A 24,072-nucleotide genomic window follows, 5' to 3' on the forward strand; every position below is an offset into this window, starting at 1 on the left:
CTTGTGCAAGTTGAGCTGCTCATAACACTGTCTTGCCACTCACACAAGTTGAGCTACATGCGCCTACCGGCCCACCATTCATATGGCCCAGTTGCGAAGAGGCCAGTAGTGGGTGTGACCAGGGATTGGGCACCTCTGACCTGGATGACTGAGAATCTCCATAGATATTAATGCTGGGTGGTTTTTGTATCTTTCCGAACACGTCAACAGAAAATTCGCTCAAGATTTAGCCAAACGACAACTTTAATTCTGACACGTATTCAACTCAAGGACTCGAGCTCCCATGCAAACACACTTAAATGTAGGCTGACAAACAAAGGAAGCTCTCCTCCATTCTCCACACTTAAGAATCCGTGAACACCTCCCTTGGTTGGGCGCATCGATATATGGCTGATCTAGACTCATCCAATTTGGTTTGGCCTTGGCAGCAAGTCCATCGTAAAAGGTACGCAAGCCATCCCAATGAGCTAAAGGAGTAACAGCTTCCTAGATGGGGGAACAAATAGCAATAAACTTCTTCAAAGCCGGCTGAGGAGCAGCAAAAGGGTTGAGCTGGGTTCTGTCATCTCTTCAGACACAAGTGACTTGAGCCAATTACATCAATTTTGGAACGCCATCAAACCTTCTAACACTTGGTAGTTCCGAGATTCCAGGAATACTGCTAAGTTTCAAGGACAAAGACATGATGTGCAGAATAAAAAGCAAAAACGGGAATTAATTGCCGCTTGTTTTGCTCATTGGAATGGTTTGGTTGGGAAGGAAAAACCCAGAGAGAGGTCATGTCATGGAATGCTCATATAAGTACTTTTGAGAGCACCAAAACTTCCTGTAAATTAAAACAAGACATGCAGGAAGCAAAATTACATCCATCCGGGGAATGTATCTAAAGTCTCATCCTGTTCTCCAGATTGTTCACATTTAAGAGGTTATTTCGTCTCATTCCTGAAATACTTTGCAATTCCTTCCAGGTTCTGGAACTGATACTATTTTATTGTGCAGAAACAGCTCTGGAACATCCTCTGCAGGAATCGCTGGTCTCTACCAGAATTCTATCTATTGGTCCTTGGTCAACAGATTCTGGATCAGACCAACAGCAAAGTATCATATGAGATCATGTCTAGGGGGTGTGTATGGGTTTCTCTTCGCCTCGCAGTAGGAACTAGCGGGTTGAAGTGTTAGCTCTCTCAGCGGCTCCATAGCCTGAAGTCGTTATCGGCGTTGTTTGGGGCGCCTCCAACGGGGAATCGGGGATCAAAAACTCCATCAGGATATCCACGAGAGAGTAAATTATGTGCCTGAAAAGAAAGACGGAGTTTGAATCAATGGGACAGCAGATTCCAATATCCGAGGAGATGAGCATTCTAGTACAGGGGTCGGCAACCTGGTGCTCTGGAGCCGCATGTGGCTCTTTTATCCCTCTGCTGTGGCCCCCTGTTGCCAGTCGGCACTACAATTTTGAGAGGAGCTTCTGGTTGGGGGGGGGCAGTTGGCTCCACAATTGATAGGGCTTTCGGTTAGGACAGTTAGTAGAAAAAGGACGCCACGCTAGGAGGAGACTCTATGGTGGGGGAACCGGACTTCCGGTTGGCAGAGGAAAAAGGATGCCACACTACGAGGAGACTCTATGGGTGGGAACTGGACTTCCGGTTGGCAGAGGAAAAAGGACGCCGCGCTAGGAGGAGACTCTATGGCGTGGGAACTGAACTTCGGGTTGGCAGAGGAAAAAGGACGCCATGCTAGGAGGAGACTCTATTGTTGGGGGGAACTGGATTTCCAGTTGACTCCAGAATTGAAGGGGGGGGGGGGCTATCAGTTAGGACCTTTGAGGCTTTTTGAGTATTTAAGGTTGCCGACTCCTGCTCTAGTATTAGAAATAGCTTCACGGTGAGATTCATTGAGTAGTAAGGTCAATACACCATGAGAAAAAAACCCATGTAGTTGTCTTAGCAACCATATGGAGGTTGCCTCTGTCTTCTTCCACATTAGTTTCAGTTTCCTATCCGAGGACTAAATCCAAGGAATAAATAGACCTCAACCCGCTTTGCTTTTTTTCAAGATCAGCCAAAACCTGCTAGATACTGCCAACTGTTTATATGAGCCCCCCGCTAGTCTCATGCGCAACGAGATGTTAGGATTTTAACACATTATATTAACAGCCAGCGTCAAACTGGGGAGTGTTATTTTATAGTGTCGCTTTATTTAGACCGAGCAGAATCATTACGGGAAAAGAACTTACTGACGGGAGAAAAAAAATATGGAATGGCCTCAACAGGAAGCCCTCCCTCTGTCAATCTTGCTTACCCTACTAAATCTTGCGTCCCACTTTATCTCTCAAGATCCTGTGCTACAGGTAGTCCTCCCCTTCTGACAATTTCTTTAGCAACTGTTCGAAATTAGGATGACACTGAAAAAAGTGATGGGCCCTTGTAACCATCAAAGCTTCCCAGGGGTAACATGATAAAAAAAAAAATCAGATTCTTGACAGCTGGCATGGATGTACACAGGGCTGGGCTGCTGGGGGTTCGGGAGAACCTCTAGCTAAGATTCTGTGCAGTTCGGAGAACCCCCGAAATAGAATTGTAGAATTCTATTCTATTCTATTCTACTCTGTGTTCTATTCTATTCTACCCTATCATATTCTATATTCTATTCTATCATATTCTCTATTCTACTCTGAGTTCTATTCTATTCTATCATATTCTATTTTCTATTCTTTTCTATTCTATCCTACTCTGCATTCTATTCTATTATCATATTCTATATTCTATTATATTCTATATTCTATTCTATTCTATTTTCTATTCTGTTCTATTCTATTCTACTCTGCATTCTATTCTATCACATTCTAATTTCTATTATTTTCTATTCTATCATATTCTATTTTCTATTCTATTCTACCCTATCATATTCTATATTCTATTCTATTCTATCATATTCTCTATTCTATTCTACTCTATTCTACTCTGCATTCTATTTTATTCTATCATATTCTATTTTCTATTCTTTTCTATTCTATTTTCTATTCTATTCTATTCTATCCTACTCTGCTATTCTATTCTATTATCATACTCTATATTCTATTCTATCATACTCTATTTTCTATTCTGTTTTATTCTTCTCTGCATTCTATTCTATTATCATATTCTATATTCTATTCTATTTTATTCTAGTCTGCGTTCTATTCTATCATATTCTATATTCTATTCTATTCTATTCTATTCTATTCTATTCTACTCTATTCTATGACAGAAGCCAAATTCGTTTAATGACTCTAGTAAACAGGTGGAAAATCACACACTTAGCACTGCCTGGTTTACTGATTAAAATTCTAGTCCTCAATTGTGGTCTTAAGTTGAAGACTACTTGTATTTCATTCAGTGCCTCTGCCCAGGGTAAATACTGGTTCATTTCCCTAACTTGGTATCGTACGGCGAAAGTTACCTGTTGATGCTTGGATGCTGCATGGATTCTAAGACGAGGCTCCAGCTTTGTTGACATTTGGTGACACCTAGGAATTCTTGCAGTGAGTCTGTGGGAATCAGAGACTAGTGTGAACTCACAAGAAAAACACGGTAGTAGTATAGTACAACACAGGGCATCCCAAAGATGCATTTAAAAGACAAAGGCCCCTCTTTTGAAGAAGAGCAAACTCCTGGACAGAGGGGACCGCTGGTTTTGGAAGAAGGGTCAAAGTATTGGACTTGGGTACTTGAGAGACCGCCTGCTGCCAATTACCTCCAATAGACCGATTAGATCCCACAGATTAGGCCTCCTCCGAATTCCATCCGCCGCCCAATGCCGACTGGCGACTACCCGGAGGAGGGCCTTCTCTGTGGCTGCTCCGACCCTCTGGAACGAGCTCCCCGTGGAGATTCGAACCCTCACCACCCTCCAGGCCTTCCGCAAAGCCCTTAAAACCTGGCTGTTCCGACAGGCCTGGGGCTAAAGAGCTGTTGCCCCCCTTCTCGAATGGTATGGTTGTTGTGTGTTTTTTTTAATTTTGCATTGTTATGTTCGTCTTTTTATCCCCCTGTCTGTACCCCCTTCCCTGACTGAATTGTGAGCCGCCCTGAGTCCCCTTCGGGGAAAAGGGCGGCATATAAATGTAATAAATCCAATCCAATCCAAAGAGGCCAGCTATGTCAAAATGAAACAGCCTTCTCTCAATCCCCTTCATGATCACTGCCTTGTCGTGGTGAAGGGGCTGGCGTAACTCAATGAAGCTATGAGGTACGCCATCCAGGGCCACCCAAGACGGGCAGGTCATAGCAGAGAGCTCTGAACAAAACGTGATCCGCTGGAGAAGGAAATGGCAACCCACGCCAGTATCTTTGCCGTGAAAACCCCATGGACAAGTACCAAAAAGGCCAAAAGATATGACGCCGGAAGTTTCATTTCATTTATTAAATTTATAGGCCGCCCAATCCCGGAGGGCTCCGGGTGGCTTACAACAAAAGAAGAAAAAAAGAGAAGCAAAATAAGTAAAAAAATAAAATTCACAACACACATACGTTCTAATCGGGGCTGGACTTTAACATTAAGGTCAACAGCTCCAGGCCTGCCGGAACCGCCAGATTTTAACGGCTTTCCTGAAGGCCATAAGAGTGGGTAAGGTCCGGACCTCTGGGGGTAGCTGATTCCACAGGGTCGGAGCAGCCACCGAGAAGGCTCTCCTCCGGGGGCCCGCCAGCCGACACTGTCCGGCTGACGGTATCTGAAGGAGGCCCACCCTGTGGGATCTTAAGTTGAGCCCCTCAGATCGGAAGGGGTCCAATATGCTCCTGGGGAAGAGCAGAGGATTAGTACTGGTAGCGCCAGAAAGAGTGTAGAAGCTGGGCCAAAGCCGAAAGGACGCTCAGCTGTGGATGTATATGGTGGTGAAAGGAACATCCGATGCTATAAAGATCTATACTATAATGCCTTGCTAAGGCCACACTTGGAATACTGCATTCAATTGTGGTCACCAACGATGTAGAAAAGATGTGGATACTCTAGAAAGAGTGCAGAGAAGAGCAACAAAGAGGATTAGGGGAATGGAGACTAAAACATATGAAGAATGGTTGCCAGAGCTGGGTATGTCTACTTTAATGAAAAGAAGGACTAGGGGTGACATGATAGCAGTGTTCCAATATCTCAGGGGTTGCCACAAAGAAGAGAGTTGAACTATTCTCCAGGGCACCTGAGTGTAGAACAAGAAGCAATGGGTGGAAACTAATCAAGGAGAGAAGCAACTTAGAACTCAGGAGAAATTTCCTGACAGTTAGAACAATTAATCAGTGGAACAGAAGTTGCCTCCAGAAGTTGTGAATGCCCCAACACTGAAAGTCTTTAAGAAGATGTTGGATAGCCATTTGTCTGAAATGGTATAGGGTTTCCTGCCTAGGCAGGGGGTTGGACTAGAAGACCTCCAAGGTCCCTTCCAACTCTGCTATTGTACTCCTTGGGAACCTGGAATGTAAGATCCCGGTAGGTGTGAGCTTAAATGGACTCCAGAGGATGGTAGAGGACAGGAAGGCCTGGAGGAACGTTATCGATTGGGTTGCGATGGGTCAGACACGACTTCGCCACTAACAACAACAACTCTCAACAGAAGTGGAGGGATATGACATCATGTATCTCCAGTCCTTTCAGTGGCTCCAAGAAGGCTTCACACCCATTTGCACCACTGAGAACACAGATAAACCTCCAAGTGGCCTCAACAACTCTCTAAAAAGAATGCAAATGATCAGCTTTCTGCAAGGAGTGCAAATCCTTCCATTCCCACACCATCCAGTCAGAGCTGAAGAAGCTTCTTGGATGAGAAGCAAAACGTCTTCAAAGAAAAACCAGGAAGTCCAGGTGCCTCTTGAAAAAATGCACCTTTGGGACCGTGACCCGACAAATGCGTGCATGACAAAAGCGCGCTGACAAAACCGCGGCGCTAAAACCGCAATGTCATCAACGCACCAACAACAGCGTGCCGACAGAAGCTTGATTTAAGCTAAGGTAAGGGTTAGGTTTAGGTTTAGGTTTGGTTTAGGGTTAGGTTTAGGGTTACAGCGCGCTTTTGTCGGCGCGCTTCAGTGCTCTTTCGCTGGAGCACTTTAGAACTCGCGGTTTTGTCACCGCGGTTTAGTCAGGCGCGCTTTTGTCGTTCGCCCTTTTGTGGTAGAACCCTTTGAGACAACCATGACCTGGATGGCTGAGAATCTCCATAGACAACACAAATTTAGGGAAAATATCCCTGTTTTGACATCGATGATTAATTCTGCTTTCTCCAGAACAGAGTCCGTGTTATGGAACAAGCCGTTCTTTGCTTATTTAGGGTTTTAGGAAGAGATTCAAAACATAATTTTTCACCAGGCCTTTTAATGTTTTGGAACTTTGATGTTTTATGTTTGTTTCTTGTGATTTTTCTTGTGATGTTTTTTTTTTTTAAAGGTGTGCCGTGAACAGTATGTCTTTTCAACATACAAGTAAATAAAATGTGTTTTTTTAAAATAAAAAATGTTTGGAGATGCAGAAATTGACAGGACACCTTCTGTATCAGAGTGTACAGTTTTCAAACCAAGAGCTTCATTTGATGGGCATGATTATGGTTCATTATTATCATTAGCATGCTAATTTTTTTTTTAAAAAAGATAGGGATGAAACAGCCAAGAAAGAGGCCCATTTGGGAGCAAATTTTGCATATGAATGCATGAGTGGTTTTCTATCATTTTGTTCAGCTCCACTTCCCTTCTAAGTTAAGGTGTGTTAGCCCTTGGAGATTGCCTGGATCAGGAACAAGACTCTAGAAGACTAGAATTAAGCTGTATTAAGATACTCTCTGACGGAAGAGAATAGCTGGAGCTCAGGGCTGAAAAGTGGGGTCCTTGGTGCTCTCTGAGCTTGGTGGTTTTCTGCTTCATGACCCAACTAGGTGACATCATCAGTGCTAGCTCTATTATGGTGCCTTTTCAAAAGGCAATTGGACTTTCTAGTTTTTCTTTGAATACATTTTGCTTCTCGTCCAAGAATAATAATAACAGCAACAATAACAATCTTCCTCTTTTAATCAATACTTTTAAAATACATCCAATAGAACTCATCAGAACAAAAGCAGCTTCTTCTTCTCCTCTTCCTCCTCCTCTTTCTCTTCCTCCCCCTCTTCTTCTCATCTTCCTCTTCTCCTCCTCCTCCTCCTCCTCTTCTTCCTTCTGCTTCTCCCACTTCTCCACATCTCAAATCCCACTACTTTCTAGCATTGATGATGTTACCTAGTTGAGTAATGAACTGTCTCCAAGAAAACCACCAAACTCAGACAGCACCAAGGACCCCAAGCTCCACATATTCCTTCCCCCTTCCTCCTCTTCATCTCCTCTCCTCCTCCTCCTCCCTGGATGACTGAGAATCTCCACTGACACATGCAGTAGCTCTATTATCTTTTATTTTATCTTGCAAGCCCGATTATATTTTCCTTCCCTTCCCCAATGACTGAGGGAAAAGCCAGGTTGTGTCCCTTCCTAAAGTTATCACCTTTCCCAGGGACCAGGGAATGGCTTTACGACTGTCCCTCCAGGCCATTCCCATGGCTCTCTACGAGGAGGAAAACATTGAAGAGGTTTTGGGTTAGGATTAGGGTCTGGGCTTCACCCACCAGGCAGTATTGCCACGAGGATCTGCAGGGCCTGTTCCTTGGTCTGAGCCTTCTGCTCTTCTGTCCTGAGTGGTTTGGGCACCCCGGGCAAGACTCCGCCAGGCCAAATGGATTCCTGGAGCAGCCGAAGATATTGCACCCAGTACTGGGTGCAGGTCAAGTTGTCTACTTGGACTTCAAGCCACCTGTAGGGGGGAAAAAAAATATAGCAATATAGCAATAGCAGTAGACTTATATACCGCTTCATAGGCCTTCAGGCCTCTCTAAGCGGTTTACAGAGAGTCAGCATATTGCCCCCAACAATCTGGGTCCTCATTTTACCCACCTCGGAAGGATGGAAGGCTGAGTCAACCCTGAGCCGGTGAGATTTGAACCGCTGACGTGCTGATCTAGCAGTAGCCTGCAGTGCTGCATTTAACCACTGCGCCACCTTGGCTCTTAAGATAAGGGAAGGGAATTGATGTTTCTTTCAGGTACATCAGCCCACACTTATAGAACCGTGATGTTGAACCTATCGCACGCATGGCAGAGGTGGCACACAGAGCCTTCTATGTGGGCACGCATGCCATCGCCAGCTGGTCTTTGGGTTCCCAGAACGCACATGTGCGACAGCCAGCTGGTCTTCATGCACGCATGCTCACCAACCAGCTGGTCTTTGGGTTTCCGGCGCGCGCATGCACACATTCCAGTTTGAGCACTCGGTGCCGAAAACGTTCACCATTCCTGCTATAGAACAATTGCTTTGGTACTACTGCTGCTTGGAACACACAGGGACATAGGGACAGGGACATACACACAGACACACTCACACACACACGAGAGGTGGTATTCAGCCAGTTTGGGTGATCCGGTAGCTCCGCCCACCTGCCCTAATTTTCCTCTTCAGACCCTTGCTGCGTCTTATACTCCGGTGCGTCATACTCCGAAAAATATGGGGAACTTTTATTTTTTTAACTGGGTGAAAACCGCGGGAACTTTCAGAGTTGGTTTTCACCAGTTGTGCCAATATGAAGTATCCAATGAATTGTTCGTTGAGGAATGTAGCTGCCTCGGAGTTCTGCTTTTTTCACTGAGGTATGGTGGCGCAGTGGTTTGAGTGCTGTATTGCAGGCTACTTCTGCTGAGGGCTGTCTGCCTGCAATTTGGCAGTTCAAATCTCACCAGGTTCAAGGTGGACTCAGCCTTCCATCCTTCCGAGGTGGATAAAATGAGGACCTAGATTGTTGGGGGCAAGAGGCTGACTCTGTAAACTGCTTAGAGGGGACTGCAAGCAGTACATAAGTCTAAGTGCTATTTCTATTTCTATGTGTGCATTATTTGGAACGCTGACACAAAATTAATGGGGGGGGGGGAGACAGATTCAATTAAAGACCATATGATTCACTTATTAACCATAAGAAGATCCGGGCCCAATTGTGGTCATAAGTCAAGGACTACCCATATACAAAGCAGCTGTTCTTCCACAGGAAATCCCAAGGACTCTCATTTCTATAAAATCTATTAACTTTATTTCTTTTGTGTTTATTTTATTAAGCAAGATCATCAAAATACGGCATCCCTCTGTGCTAATTTCCTGATATTAATTCCTGCCTTTTTGACTCTGGCTGGAAAAATTGGGAGCTACAGTAGGCCTTGCCCAGAGTAATAAAAACGCAGCCCGAGTTGCTAAGTGTTTTTCAAGGAAGACAAATGCAAGCACTCCCCAAATTAAGTAGCCTATAAATCAGTTTATATGAAGTTGAACTTTTTCAAGAGAGCCAGCCAAGAGGCGCAGAGAACTGCCCAATATTTTTACGTGAATTGTTCCCATCTTTTGCCCTGCAGAAGTTTACAATGGTATATAAACCATGAACATTGTGTCCTCGTACCCTGGCTGGGAGACAGGGCACTGGAGGGTTTGATTAGCAGGTATTCAACCTTTTGCGATCCCAAAAGTGGAGGGAGAAATGCAGAATGATGGCTTTGCCAGCTTAGATCTGGGAGAAAGGACACAAGACTTAACCCTGAATCTACTTTCCCCTTCGGTTAAAGGGAATCCAGAGCCAAAGGCAACTCGTAACGTGATATAAAGTCATTGTCCCAAAGGTGCTTTTTCAAGAGGCAACTGGACTTTCTGGTTTTTCTTTGAAGAAAGACGTTTCACTTCTCATCCAAGAAGCTTCTTCAGCTCTTGAAGAATTGAGCGGAAGAATATTGAGTTGAAGCAGCTGATTGGAATTGATTGGGGTAGATTGCAGGGATGACCCAGAGATATATTATATTTTATCTTTATCCTAAGGGCTCAGTGGCTAAGACCTTGAGCTTATCAATCAGAAGGTTGGCAGTTTAGCGGTTCGAATCCCTAGCACTGCGTAACAGAGTGAGCTCCCGTTACTTGTCCCAGCTTCTGCCAACCTGGCGGTTCAAAAGCATGTAAAAATGCAAGTAGAGAAATAGGGACTATCTTTGGTGGGAAGGTAACAGCGTTCCGTGTACCTTCTGCATTTAGTCATGCCGGCTACATGACCACGGAGACATCTTCAGACAATGCTGGTTCTTCAGCTTTGAAACAGAGATGAGCACCGCCCCCTAGAGCCGGGAACACCTAGCACATATGTGCAAGGGGAACCTTTACCTTCTCGATAGCTTAAATTATTGCATTTTATTTCAAATTCATTTTAGACTGCATTTTATTCCAATCTCACTTTAAATTGTGTTTTATCCAATTGCATTTTAAATTGTTTTTTTTTTAAATCAAATTTTAGTAGTAATTTGTTTCTGGAACTCTGCACTTTGATATGTCCCAAGGGCTAATCAATAAATGAAGAAGAAGAAAAGCAAAAAGTCTTCAAAGAAAAACCAGAAAGTCCAGTTGCCTCTTGAAAAAAAGCACCTTTGGGACAAACCTGACCTGGATGACTGAAAATCTCCCTAGACATCTAGAGTCATTCTTGGAAAGCAGGATGAATGGACAAGTATGAAGTTGTGGAATCCAACTTCAGGCTTTCCATAAAGTTCACGTTTTGTGGGCCACAGAAATGGCAATAAGCTGGTGTGATGGTGTTCTGACCCCCTCCTCCATCCAGTAACAAATGCCGAGACAAACTTAACTGGAATTTCACAGCATTTTAATTAACAGGAAACATAAATTTCGGTGGTTGAAAGCCCAAGCATAAACAAACAGATAAAAATCTTGGCAGCAACTCAGACTTCGACATAGGCAGATAACAGCTTCTCCAGCGTTATGAATGAAGTTGAATCCTGCAAATCAGACTCCTCCCCGAGTCCCTTCTTAAATACAATCTTGAGAGGAGCCTAATTACAACCAGTTGAGTCCAATTATCTTTTGTAACTGCGTAGCTGTTTTCTCCGTCGATCTGCCCAGCGTTGCCTGGCATCCAGGACCACCTCCCTGATCTCCTCGCCACTACTCCAAGGCCTGACGTCATGAGCACACTCCCTGCGGCTCACAGCTGCTCCATGCCTCAGGCGCCTCCTGGTGGCCAACCAGCCTCTATGCACCCTGCTTGGAGTCGGAACCCTGTCCAGGGTCCTCCACCCCTTCCAGAGCCGACTCATAAGGCCCCTCGCTGTCGGAGTCTGTGTGCAGCTCCAACGGCTCCTGCTGGGCCACAACAGATAGGTATTCAATGATAGGAGGATGTTCCTTATCTTAGATCTCCTTTGATTGGATTCATAAGAGGCTCTAATGGAGCAAACCCACCATATCAGAATGGCCACAAAACTCCTGGGACCTAACTTGTCCTCTGCATTAAGAAATATTGATCTCTTGGCTTCCATGGCAACTCTTCCTTTTCTGCACAGCTCCTTCTGATAACCCTGCCCAATTTTGGAAGCATGTCCTCAACTTTCAACATTTCCTTTAGTGACTGTTCAAAGTTACAACAGCACCGGAAAAAAAAGTGGCTTATGACCATTTTCCACACTTATGACCATGTTCACGTGATCAAAATTCAGTGGCTTGACAACTGACTCATATTTACGACTGTAGTGTCCCGGGGTCATGTGATCATCTTTTGCAACCCTCTGACAAGCAAAACCAATAGGGAAGCCGCTACTTCACTTAACAACCGGGTTCGTAATGTCACTATTGCAGTGATTCACTTAACAACTGCGACCAGAAAGGTTGTAAAACGGAGCAAAATTTATCTAACAAAGGTTCTGCTTACCAACCGAAGTTTGGGGGATCCATTGTGCCATAAGTCGAGGGCTACCTGTATAAGGGAAATATCTATTATGGTGTTCTGACACCTTGTCACAGGAGATGTACAGGAACTGGGTTTAAGTCTATGATGACATACCGTATTTTCCGCAGTATAAGACACTCCAAAGTATAAGATGCACCGAACGTTTGGGGAGGAAAACAAGAAAAAAAAAATCTGCCTCACAGCAATTTGCCTCTTTGCAGCAAACAGCAAAACAACCCGTTTCAGTTCCAGCACAGTCTAAGTAGCACAAGCAGCTGATTGTCGGTTGGATTGGCCTCCCAACGATCAGCTGTTTCAGGCTGCTGGGATTGCCATAGCCTATTGCCGCATCTGCATGTCCCATTTTCGGACTCCGCAGTCCATTTTCAGCCTCCGTTCCAGGCGGCAGGGTTACAATTTTCATCCTCTGCACCTTTGAGTCGAATGTGCAGAGATGGACAAAACGACCATGGAGTTAAAAGAAAGAGAAGAATCGGATTATAAAATATGGAATAGAATGTCTAAGTGGCTAGAAAACAAAAGCCAAAGCAGGAAATAGAAGTCTTTATTTTTTGGCTTTTTCTAAAGTAGTATTTAATAAAAATTAACCGAAGTTACTAATTTCTATCAAACTTAAAAGTATTGACCATAATGCAAATATAATGTTGATATGAACAAATTATAATTGTTACAACTGTGAATACAACTTTTATTACAGTATTACAGATGTTAAAACCAATAGGAAGACAACGTAGAATAGAGAACTATAAAAGCTAAATATGTAAGTGGATCAGTGGTGGGCTCCGGATCCTGTTCCAACCGGTATGGTGGGAACGGGTCCGGTGTCGTTCACATGGACGTGAGCATTACGTACTGTCCAGCAATGCCTCCAGCTGCTCAGTGGAGCATCGCGCAGGCGCTGTACACGCTATGGTAAATACCGAAGCCTTAAAAGACAGGTAAGGAGCACGGGTGGGCAGGTGGGCCCTCTGGAGCACCGTACCGGAACGGTACCAGGTGGCTCCGGACAGGCTCCGGTACGCCCGCCTGCAACCCATCACTGAAGCTGATACAGAAGGCTGTAAAACTATTTCATATTGTTATGTCTATCTTGTTTTCTCTGTATTTGTTTTTTTAAAAGGTTAAAATTGTTTAATAAAAACTATTTAAAAAAAAACATTTTTGGGGGTATGTGTATGTGTATGTGTGTCTTATACTCTGAAAAACACGGTAATTCAAAATGCGGAAGAAGAGCCCCCGGTTTTATCATCCCAAATCCAAGTTCTTGGCTGTATTGCAAACTTTTCTGCTTCCCTGTGTGAATCCAGTGACTTTCTCACCCGTCCTCAGCTCTCTCCGAGGTTATGCAACCCAGGCTTTGTTTGCAACCGTTCCACAGAGCCCCGACTTCATAACAACGGATCCAATTTATAATAAGCAAACTTAAAAAAATGAGAGCCCGGGGCAGAGGGATGACTTCCGTTCCTTAAGACTTTCTCGCCATATTTAGCAAACCACGAGGCCGTACGAGGACAAGGGAACAAAACAGCACCTCTTTAGCCATAACCCCATCATCTTACAAAGACTGCTAGGAGTTCACATTGTTTTGATAGCTAGGTAAAAAGCTTTTAGATTCCTTGGCTTATGTCTATCGGTAGAACTTTCCTTAAGCTCCTACTTGACGGATATTGAAACTTGGGTTATATTTTAACGTAACGTACCCGTCAGCCTGTTTTGCTGCTTGCTTTTCGGCTGCCATTGAAACGGGGAGGGGGGGGCATGGTATTTGGGTATGGGAAATATTCTGTACAGGAGGACTGTTAATTGGGAGTTGTTCTCACCATCTACTGCGCAGGTGGAAAGGAGAGGAGTTTCCCGCCAAGGCCAACTGTCCGGCATACCAACCTGATGATGATTTCCCACTTGACAGCTGTGGAGATATTGGGCTATGGGCTGGGGTTACCAAGGGGAGGGGAATGGGTCATGTATTGATATCTAATGCTTGTGCGCGCTTTTGCTCAGATCCAGCTTTGCTTAGCTTCTATTTACTTATAACCAGTAAAAGTACTCTTAATTCTTCAAAATGGAGTTGAGTGGTTTCTTTCTTGGTTATTAAGTGAAGCAGCCCTGACATTAAGCTGGATCTGTTTGAGGGTTGTTGTTTTTTAATGGCATGCATGTGTATGTCTTGAAGACTTTTCTCATGGGTCAAGGAGTATTTCCAATGAATTAAACGACCACTCATTAATTTGGTTCAGGTCAAAATGAAAAGCACAACTTAAGAGGTCAGAACCAACCAGACCTAATAGCCTGTAGAAATTTCTCAGTCATGGTTGTCCCAAAGGTGATTTTTAAAGAGGCACCTCGACTTTCTTGTTTTTTTCTTCCTTTTGAAGACGTTTTGTTTCTCATCCAAGAAGCTTCTTCAGCTCTGACAGAATAATGGGGAACAATGAAATCAGTGGAAGGGTTTCCCTCCCCAAATTATAGGTGCTCCAATACTGGAGGTTTTCAAGAAGAGACTGACCAGCCATTTGTCCAGAAGGTTATAGAATCTCTTGTTTGAGTAAAGGATTTGGACTAAAAGACCTCTTAAGGTCCCTTCCAACTCTGTTTTCTAATTGAAATCCCTGGGTTTTTTAAAACCAAAGTTTTTTTTCTGGATGGAAACTGATCCAGGAGAGATTCAACCTGGAAATAAAGAGAAATTTTTCCCAAAGTGAGAGCAATCAGTCAGTGCAACAGAAATTACCTTCTGAAGTTGTGGGAGCTTCATCACTGGAAGATTTCAGGAAGAGGCTGGACTCTTCCATCTGTTGGAAATGGTGTAGGATCTCCTGCTTAGGCAAGGGGGGGGGGAGGGTTGGACTAGATGATCTACAAAGTCCCTTCCAACTCTGTTAATCTGTAATGCAAAAGCAGTGGCCCTCCTCGTCCCGAAAACATTTTGACATCCCATTGCAGCATTGAACAGTTCCTCTCTGCAGATTTGTAGCAAAGGAATCTGTAAAAGGACCCTCTCTCTTTGGGGTGAATTAGTCTGCAAAGTTAATTGGTGTGGCAGAAAAAACTCACGGTGATCTGTGAAATCTTTTATTTTCACTTGATTTTTTTTTAAAGGACAAAGCCATTGTTCACCTCTCTGGCTAACTAACCAGTCTCTGGTTAGAACCGGTTGTCCCAAGGATGCTTTTTTAGGTGGCAACTGGACTTTGCTGTTTTGCTTCTCATCCAAGAAGCTTCTTCAGTTCCGACTGGATGGTGGGGAATGGAAGGATTTATACTCCTTGCAGACAGCTGGTCCTTTGCATCCTTTTAGAGGGTTCTTGAAGCACTTGAAATCCTTCCATTCTCACGGTCAGGAAATTTCTCCTTATTTCTAGTCCAACCCCCTGCTGATACCATTCCAGACAAGTGGCTTTCCAAGTCTCTTCTTAAAAGCCTCCAGTGATGGAGCATCTACCATTTCTGAAGCAAGTCATTCTATTGTTTAATTGTTCTCGCTGTTAGGAAGTTTTTTTTTCCTTAATTCCAGGTTGGTTCTCTCCTTGATTAGTTTCCATCCATTGCTTCTTGTTCTACCATCAGGTGCTTTGGAGAATAGGTTGGCCCCCATTTCCTTGTGGCAGCCCCTCAAATATTGCAAGACTGCTGTGATGCCATTCCTGGTCCTTCCCATTGTTAGTTTAGACCAGTGGTTCTTAACCTGTGGGTCGCGACCCCTTTGGGGGGGGTCGAACGACCCTTTCACAGGGGTCGTCTAATACCATCGGAAAATTGCAAAATTACAGTTAGGAGGTAGCAACGAAAATAATTTTATGGTTGAGGGTCACAACATGAGCAACTGTATTAAAGGGTCGCGGCATTGGGACGGTTGAGAATTACTGGCTTAGACATACCCAGTTCATCGTGGTTTAGTCTTCTTAAAAATTTAAACAATGCCTTTAAAATAACAATCTAACCAAAGCCTGCAATGAATGTTTTAACGAGCAATGTGGGCGTACTATTCTAGCTGTGTTTATTTTACATTTAACTGATTTATCTGTTAGGAAAGGAACATCACGGCAAATAGCGGTCAGCTGGCTTGAAGGATTTCCCCCCTTCCCCCCCCCCAACCAGGATTGCAGACAACCCACTCATAATCCAGGTCTCTTTGCATCTGGGCTAAACAAAGGAAGAGCCAACAGGCCTGTTTTGGAAACGAGATATCTCTGGTCTTGGAACTCCTTACAGAAATGATTTAAGGGAAGGCGGGCAGATAAACCTCAGCAACTGTTTCCATATGGGGCTACTCATCTGTCTTAAATAAAGCTCTTCCTTTTTACTATGGTTTCACAACCCGCCTTCATCTGTGGCAAGGAGAATCACCTCTGGCTATCGATTGCTGCGCACCTGCCAATGTGACGCGGGCCATCCGTCATACCACGTCAAGCTGAAGAAGGGAGCCAAGGCAGATGTTCCACAGAGAAGACCTCCCTGCCCAGAACATGAGAACTTCTGGAAGGAAGACAGAAAGTTTTGGCCATAACAATGGACAGGTTACATCTGGCACTGCACAGAGGCCAGGCTGACCTGGAGGAACTTCAGCAGTGACGTCCTTGGCTTATGGTCCTGGGGGGGTGTAGCCGGAGATGCCAACAGTGTAGGAATTCGAACACAAGGTGTCCCAAGTTCAGATGCTTCACCTCCATTCCCCTTCCCTTAATCTTCTGATGTCCAGAAGAACAGGCTAACGGCCCTGATCCATGCAATCCTGGTTTGGAAAAAACCTTCTATGAAAACTCCAGTTCCAAAACCAGGATCGGAAACAAGGATCAGTAGACGCAGTTTATGGAGATTCCTCAAACCACAACAACTTGCCAGTATAAGACTTGATAGTAAACAGTCATTTGGTCTAACCATGAAAGAAGCCATTAAACTGAGTGCACGGATGACGAAAGACATGCCTTAAATACAGTGGTGGGATTCAATTTTTTTTTACTACCGGTTCTGTGGGCGTGGCTTGGTGGGCGTGGTGTGGCTTGGTGGGCGTGGCAGGGGAAGGATACTGTAAAATCCCCATTTCCTCCTGATCAGCTGGGACTCAGGAAGGCAGAGAACAGATGGGGGCGCGGCCAGCCAAAGGTAGTATTTACCAGTTCTCCAAACTACTCAAAATTTCCACTACCTGTTCTCCAGAACTGGTCAGAACCTGCTAAATACCACCTCTGCTTAAATGACGGAAAAGTGTTGAATCTCCCAATTTCATTTATGTCCGCGTCAGAAATCTGCACCTCCCCAAGTCTGCTTATTTTTCTACAGGCGTCAGAGCTTCTTTTGTTACTAAATGTACAGGTTAAGCTTTCTGACCAATTTTCAGAGTCGCTTTAATTTCAGCGTTCCGAATAACGCACCCGTTGAAAGCAGAACTCCCAGGCAGGTGATGGGGCACAATTTCTGGAGGCAAGCACTTAATTGTCCTCACCGTTAGGAAGTTTCTCCTTAATTCCAGTTTGCTTCTCTCTTTGATCAATTTCCACCCATTGTTTCTTGTCCTGCCCTCTGGTGCTTTGGAGAATAATTTGACCCCCTCTTCTTTGAGGCAGCCCCTCAAAATACTGGAATACTGCTATCATGTCCCCCCTAGGCCTTCTTTTCTCTAGCCAAACCCAAATCCTGCAGCTTCTTCATATGGTTTAGTCTCCAGGCCTTTCAACATCTTAGTTGCTCTTCTCTGCACTTTTTTTCCAAAAGTCTCAACATCTTTTCTGAAGTATGGTGACCAAAATTGGTCGCGGTATTCCAGGTGTGCTCTTATTAAGGCTTTATAAAACGGCACCAATCATTCACATGAGGATTACCTGTATTTTTTTTTTCTCTTCTGTTTTGCTTGATAGACTGCAAATCCTTAAATGGACGTTAACTTCTCTTGGGGAGTGAGATTTTCAGAGCAAGCCTGCAGAAGGTCAGACCATTCAGCATGGAGACGCCATCCCGTTTCCCCCTCTGCTTTCGGTGCGAAATCTTCCCACTCATATTCTCATTCAACAAGTATCAGCAGGATACCGACCCTGCTTTCCCCAGCAGAGGGTTCCTGGGTTGAGAGCTAATTAAACCGGCCACCCAACTTGGCTTTAACTAGACTCACCAGTCTCCCCCCACCACCCCCCAACGTCCAAGCAATCTGAGACTTGGGGCAAAGAGTTGGGGAGGAGAGGGGGGGTTGCAATTGGACAGGGTGGAGTAGCGGCCATGGCGATGCAGAAGTTGCCGTGGTAACTAACTGGGAGCTCAATTGTCCTCGGTGACTTCGCCTCGGTGGGAAATGACCTCCATTGTGGCAAGGCCAAAGAACGGATTACGGAGGTGCTGGGAATGAACAAAGGAAAAGGATTGAATGGAGTAGCTGGGGAGGGGTGGAACTTGGGAGTGGTGGGGTGTCCAACCCAACATCTAATGACTGATGGAAATGCCAGGATGTCTACGGAGGTTCTTAATCACCCAGGTCATGGTTGTGCCAAAAGGTGCTTTGTGAAAAGGCAACCGGGATTTATTGGTTTTCTTCCTTTTGAAAACATTTCCCTTCTCATCCAAGAAACTTCTTCAGTTCCAACTTAACTGGTGGGGAATGGAAGGCTTTGTATTCCTTGAAGTCACCTGGCTGTCTGCGCTCTGAAAATCATTGAGGCCATTTGGGGGTTTATCTGTATAGAGTCACCTGGATCAGAGTGCAAAAGGGTGTGGGACTCTCTTAAAATACTTTGCAGAAGAAAGCTTGCAAATTGGAAGTTTGCAGATGATGCCACAGTGATTGGTCTCATTCAAGACAACGATGCATCTGCATACAGATGGGAGGCCGAACAAGAGCCGAGGTGGCGCAGTGGTTAAATGCAGCACTGCAGGCTACTTCAGCTGACTGCAGTTCTGCAGTTCAACTCTCACCGGCTCAGGGTTGACTCAGCCTTCCATCCTTCCGAGGTGGGTAAAATGCGGACCCTGATTGTTGTTGGGGGCAATATGCTGACTCTGTAAACCACTTAGAGAGGGCTGAAAGCCCTATGAAGCGGTATATAAGTCTAATTGTTATTGTTATTATTATTAACCAACCATTTTGGTGCAGCCAGGACAATCTTGAACTAAACACGCTCAAAAACGTAGAAATAATGGTGGATTTTAGAACAAACCCACCTATACCACCACCTCTTACAATACTAGACAAGACAGTATCAACAGTAGAGGCCTTCAAGTTTCTAGGTTCTATCATATCTCAAGACTTAAAATGGACACCTAACATCAAAAATCGTCATCAAAAAAGCACAATGAAGAATGTTCTTTCTGCACCAACTCAGGAAGCTCAAACTACCCAAGGAGCCGTTGATTCAGTTCTACAGAGGAATGATTGAGTCTGTCATCTGCAACTCCATAACCGTCTGGTTTGGCTCCGCAACCCAACAAGACATAGACTTCAACGGATAATTAGAACTGCAGGAAAAAACAATGGCTGCCAACCTGCCTTCCATTGAGGACCTGTTTACTGCATGAGTCAAAAAGAGGGCTGTGAAAATATCTACAGACCCCTCGCATCCTGGACACAAATTGTTTCAACTTCTGTCTTCAAAATGACGCTATAGGGCACTGCACACCATTTCATTTCATTTTATTGTCATTTATAGGCCGCCCTTTTCCCTGAGGGGCCTCAGGGCAGAACAACTAGACCAACTAGACACAAGGACAGTTTTTTCCCTGAATGCCATCCCTCTGCTTAACAATTAATTCCCATAACAATGACAAATAATTTACTAAGACTGTATTACTATTATTCTTCTCTTCCTTCCTAGTATCTATCTCTTCCCTCTTATGACCATAACCAAGTTGCTTGTATCTTTCAATTTATATTGTTTTGTTTCCTAGTATGATTTGATACCTTATTGGTAACCTTGACTGTTGTAATATAGTTGCAGAGCCATGTTGAACCACACAGGAGAAAACAAACTCCTAAAACTCCATAACATCCTGATAGTGCATAACATAACATCCTGAGATGTGCCCTACCAATGACGCCCAGGATTTGACCATGTATAGACAGAACTTCCCTGAGCAGTAGATTAGAAATTGTACTTTTACAGGCTGTTTTTAACCACATGCTATTGCTCCTCCTGCTTTTGTCCTATCTCAATAAAAGGGGCTCTCAGACCCCCAATCTGGGTCGCTCCATCCCGAGAAAGGTTTTGTCCTGTCTTTTCTCAACATTGGCCTCATGGGCGAACCACGGGAACGTTACACTTGACTATCACTAACTGTTATTTCTTCTTATACTTGATGAATGTATTTTTATTATTCTTATGTACACTGAGAGCACATACACCAAAGACAAATTCCTTGTGTGTCCAATCACGCTTGGCCAATAAAGAATTCTATTCTATTCCATTTTACTTGCCTGGACAACACAAGCTTGTCTCAAGCATGAGAAGCTGGCCTGAGCATCTTGAGCAGAAGGATAAATGAGATAAGCGTGAATGGCCAATACATTTATGGAGCTAGTTTCACCTGTGCACAGGTGAGATTAGGAGAACGTGACACAAAGCTGAGGTTGTGGCAAGGTTATCTCTGCGAACATTATGTGCGATTTAAACCCTAGGCTTTTGCTCTGGTGCCTTCACAATGTCAACAGTGCAAAACAACAACAACAACAACAACTAGGAGCGACGACTACAATTCTTCTTGATGCCAGATTTGTCCACGGCCAAAAACCAGACAGATGATTTTTGAGAAGGGAAAAAGAACTGGAAGAATATGAATTGGGAATTCACTGTAAAGACTGATTTTGAGTACAGCAGTCTCTGGAATTCTTTCATCATGGCTCCTGAATGTTTCTACAGTAAATTACTGTATATACTCGAGTATAAGCCTAGTTTTTCAGCCCACTTTTTGGGCTGAAAAAAGCCGCCTCGGCTTATACTCGAGTCAGTGAAAAATTTGCCCGAAATGGAGGAGAAAAAGGGGCGGGGCCATGCCGCTGGGTGACACTCGTGAATGGCCCGGCGCCCCTGTGAGTTTCCCCTCCCTCTGTGTCAGTTTGCCGCGCAGCGCGCACCGCACCATCCCCCCTCCTCACGTTCTAATGTAATGCAGAGCTGTCTTACGATTCCCCTTCCTCCCCCTCCTGCCGCTCTGCAACGATGTCCCACCTCCTCCTTGTTATGGCAAGCAGCCACATAGCGATGTCCCACCTCCTCTGGTACAGTGATCCAATGATAGGAATCACTGTGCCGTGTGTCATAGGAGGCGGGACATCGCTCCCGCGGCTGCACGGGACATCATCATCACAGCGGGACGTCAGCATCATGAGGTGAGTGAAGTATTTCATTGAATACGCCGCTAGTTTACTGTTTTTCTTTGAAATAAATATTCAAAAACATTATTGGTATCTATTTTTATTTTTGAAATTTACCGGTAGCTGCTGCATTTCCCACCCTAGGCTTATACTCGAGTCAATAACTTTTCCAGTTTTTTGTGGTAAAATTAGGTGCCTCGGCTTATATTCGGGTCGGCCTATACTCGAGTATATACGGTACATATCAGAAGGTCTAGAAATTTGGCGTGCCTGTTTTACTGGTTTTAACCCAGCCTTTCTGAAAAGAAACATGACAGAGAAAAAGTGGGGATTAAAAACAATAAATAAATGAAAAAGCCAAAGAGACGAAGAAGGCAAGAGTAATTATCCCCATCCCATCTCTTTGCTACTCTTTATATAGCCTTCATTGAATGTTGTAGCTAATGAGTTCTTCATAGGAAAACAAAGTATTGCCAGAACAAAATTCTAATATTAGAATTTCAGAATAAACAGAGTTGGAAGGGAGGCTTGGAAGTCTTCTAGTCCAACCCCCTGCTCAAGCAGGGTTCCACCACAAATCCGCGAAGCCCTTATCCGCGGACACATAAGCGCCAAGACTAATTCGCGCCGTTCTAAGCGCTAAGGAAAAACGCGACCCTACCACGATGACATAATCGCGGAGGGCAAATCCGCGCATTCCCAAGCACTCAGTACCTTAAACCTAACCCTAACCCTAACCCTAACGCTAAACCTAACGCTAAACCTAACCCTAACCCTAAAACAAACCCCTAAACCTAATCCTAACCCTTACCTTAATTGAAATCGGCTTTCTGCCGCGGCGCCATTTTAAAGCGCCCTTCTGTTGCCGCGCTGTTGTCGCGGCGGTGATGACACGTGGTGATGACGTCGCGGCTTTAGCGCCACGATTTTATCACCGCGATTTTGACGAGCACGGTTTTGTCGTGCCACGCTCAAGCAGAAAACCTTATACCATTCCAGACAAGTGGCATTCCAGTCTCTTCTTAAAAGTACAACTTCTGGAGGCAAGTTGTACTTCTGGTTAATTGTTCTCACTGTTAGGAAGTTTCTCCTTAATTCCAGGTTGCTTCTCTCCTTGATTAGTTTCCATCCATTGTTTCTTGTCTTGCCTTCAGGGGCATTGGGAAATAGGTTCATCCTTTCTTCTTTGTGGCAGCCAGCTAAATGCAATTATCATTTGGAGAACATCAACTGGAATCTTGCACAGGGACCATACACTAGGAGGACTACATCCAATAAGGCAGATGTTTGGCTTTTGCTAGCCATCTTGGAAAGCAGGTGTTTCGTCCCCCTTTGCTACGTTTTTGGGATGCAGTTGGAATTATAGAAGAGAGACTACGGCACCACTTACAGATCAAAACCAAAACAGGTAACTAGGCGCAATTTGAGAACTTGGGTTCACATGCATCAGCCAACTAATGTTGCAATGAGCTCTCAATCAAATTCCAGAAATTAAAACATGTAAAAGGAGACCAGGTGGCTAAGAGGCTGAGCTTCTTAATCAGAAAGGTCGGCAGTTCAACGATTCGAATCCCTAGCACCACGTAACGGAGTGAGCCCCCGTTACTTGTCCCAGCTTCTGCCAACCTAGCAGTTCGAAATCATGTAAAAAATGCAAGTAGAAAAATAGGAACCACCTTTGGTGGGAAGGTAACAGCGTTCCGTGCGCCTTTGGCGTTTAGTCATGCCGGCCACATGACCACGGAGACATCTCCGGACAGCGCTGGCTCTTCAGCTTTGAAACGGAGATGAGCACCGCCCCCTAGAGTCGGGAACGACTAGCACATATGTGCGAGGGGAACCATTTTACCTTTACCTTAAAAGGAGTAGATATTACAGACATTACTATTCTGCAACTCTTTTTAAGTTGAGTGAAATCAAGTCTAACTTGGCTATAGACCTGGTCTCTTTTACAACTTCTGGCAGGCTACCCAAGGACCACAAGCGGCCCCCAGCCCAGAAACAGCTGTGCTCCCCTCTCTATCACCCTGCCTAAATCCCCAACCTTCAATTGTTTTCTAACCCTTCTTCTTTCCTTCCTTCCGGAAAGTCCCAGCGCTGTGCTATTGTGTATTAGAATATCTACCTTAGCATCAAGCAATAGCCTCCAAGAAATGGTTCTCCGTTTCCTGCCAATTATCTGCAGAATGTGGGCCTATAATCTAATAAAAATTACCCTATGAAATTACAACGTAACCTGACCCACTTCCCCTTCTAGCAATCCACTTAATTATTAGGAGCAAGCAAATTGGACTGATTTATTAAGTCTACGTTCGATCTGTTGTATGGTTTGGATCAATCGGCCTAACGTTTTCCACCTGCAAGGCGTATTTGAGCCAAGTCCTGGAACTGTACGTTTCTCCTTGAAAGCAGCAAATCTCCTTAGGAATCATCCGTCTTGGCTCACAGACTGGGTTTCTATGTCAGATATAATGTTCCTTTTCACATTTTGCCTTGCAGAGTTCTAATCCTAAAAACTATTTTATTTCCTGCTCCGATGACCGTATCGAAAAACAATCCCTACCCGTCACATCTTATGTTGGTGAGGACACATCTTTTTCCAGCCCAGGGCTCTCTGAAGGTGGCTGAAACACATCTGCCTAGGACAGTTCTATATCTAGTAGAATCTCTGGTCACGACCATAATTAGTTCCATAACTTTGCTCGCAACCTGATTTTGGTTGTGACCCAAACCTAACCAAATGAATGCAAAATTAATGCAGCAGTTAACACGTGGCTCGCTGTTGTTTGTAAACAAACAGGAAATTTGGCACTTACAAAACCAAACCCCACAAATTTGGTCGTGGTCAGAAGTTTTCGTGACCAGAGGTTCTACTGTACCTAGAATCAGATCTAGAACAGTTCCTTAAGCATCATTGTTATAACGGCACAAGATCGGTAATCTGGCATAACTAA

The 24,072-nt window shown here is 44.4% G+C and overlaps 1 protein-coding gene across 3 annotated transcripts in view; it reads right to left on the reverse strand.

Annotated features, from left to right (window-relative positions):
• Positions 1-225: 225 nt before the first annotated feature.
• The window catches only part of SNX19 (sorting nexin 19), a 59,227-nt gene continuing 35,380 nt past the window's right edge, over positions 226-24,072 (reverse strand). For 2 of the 3 annotated variants that reach the window (XM_032229516.1, XM_032229514.1), the window contains exons 9-11: positions 7,619-7,803; positions 3,442-3,529; positions 226-1,295 (exon numbers count right to left, since the gene is read on the reverse strand). In XM_032229516.1, the coding sequence (XP_032085407.1) occupies positions 1,160-1,295; positions 3,442-3,529; positions 7,619-7,803 (409 nt within the window). In that variant the 3' untranslated portion in view covers positions 226-1,159. Of the gene's footprint in view, positions 1,296-3,441; positions 3,530-7,618; positions 7,804-17,631; positions 17,741-24,072 lie in introns of those variants that run through there. The other variant, XM_032229515.1, reaches the window with a different exon arrangement.

Source organism: Thamnophis elegans, chromosome 13 (assembly GCF_009769535.1).
Source record: "Thamnophis elegans isolate rThaEle1 chromosome 13, rThaEle1.pri, whole genome shotgun sequence".
In the NCBI taxonomy this organism is placed as follows: Eukaryota; Metazoa; Chordata; class Lepidosauria; order Squamata; family Colubridae; genus Thamnophis; species Thamnophis elegans.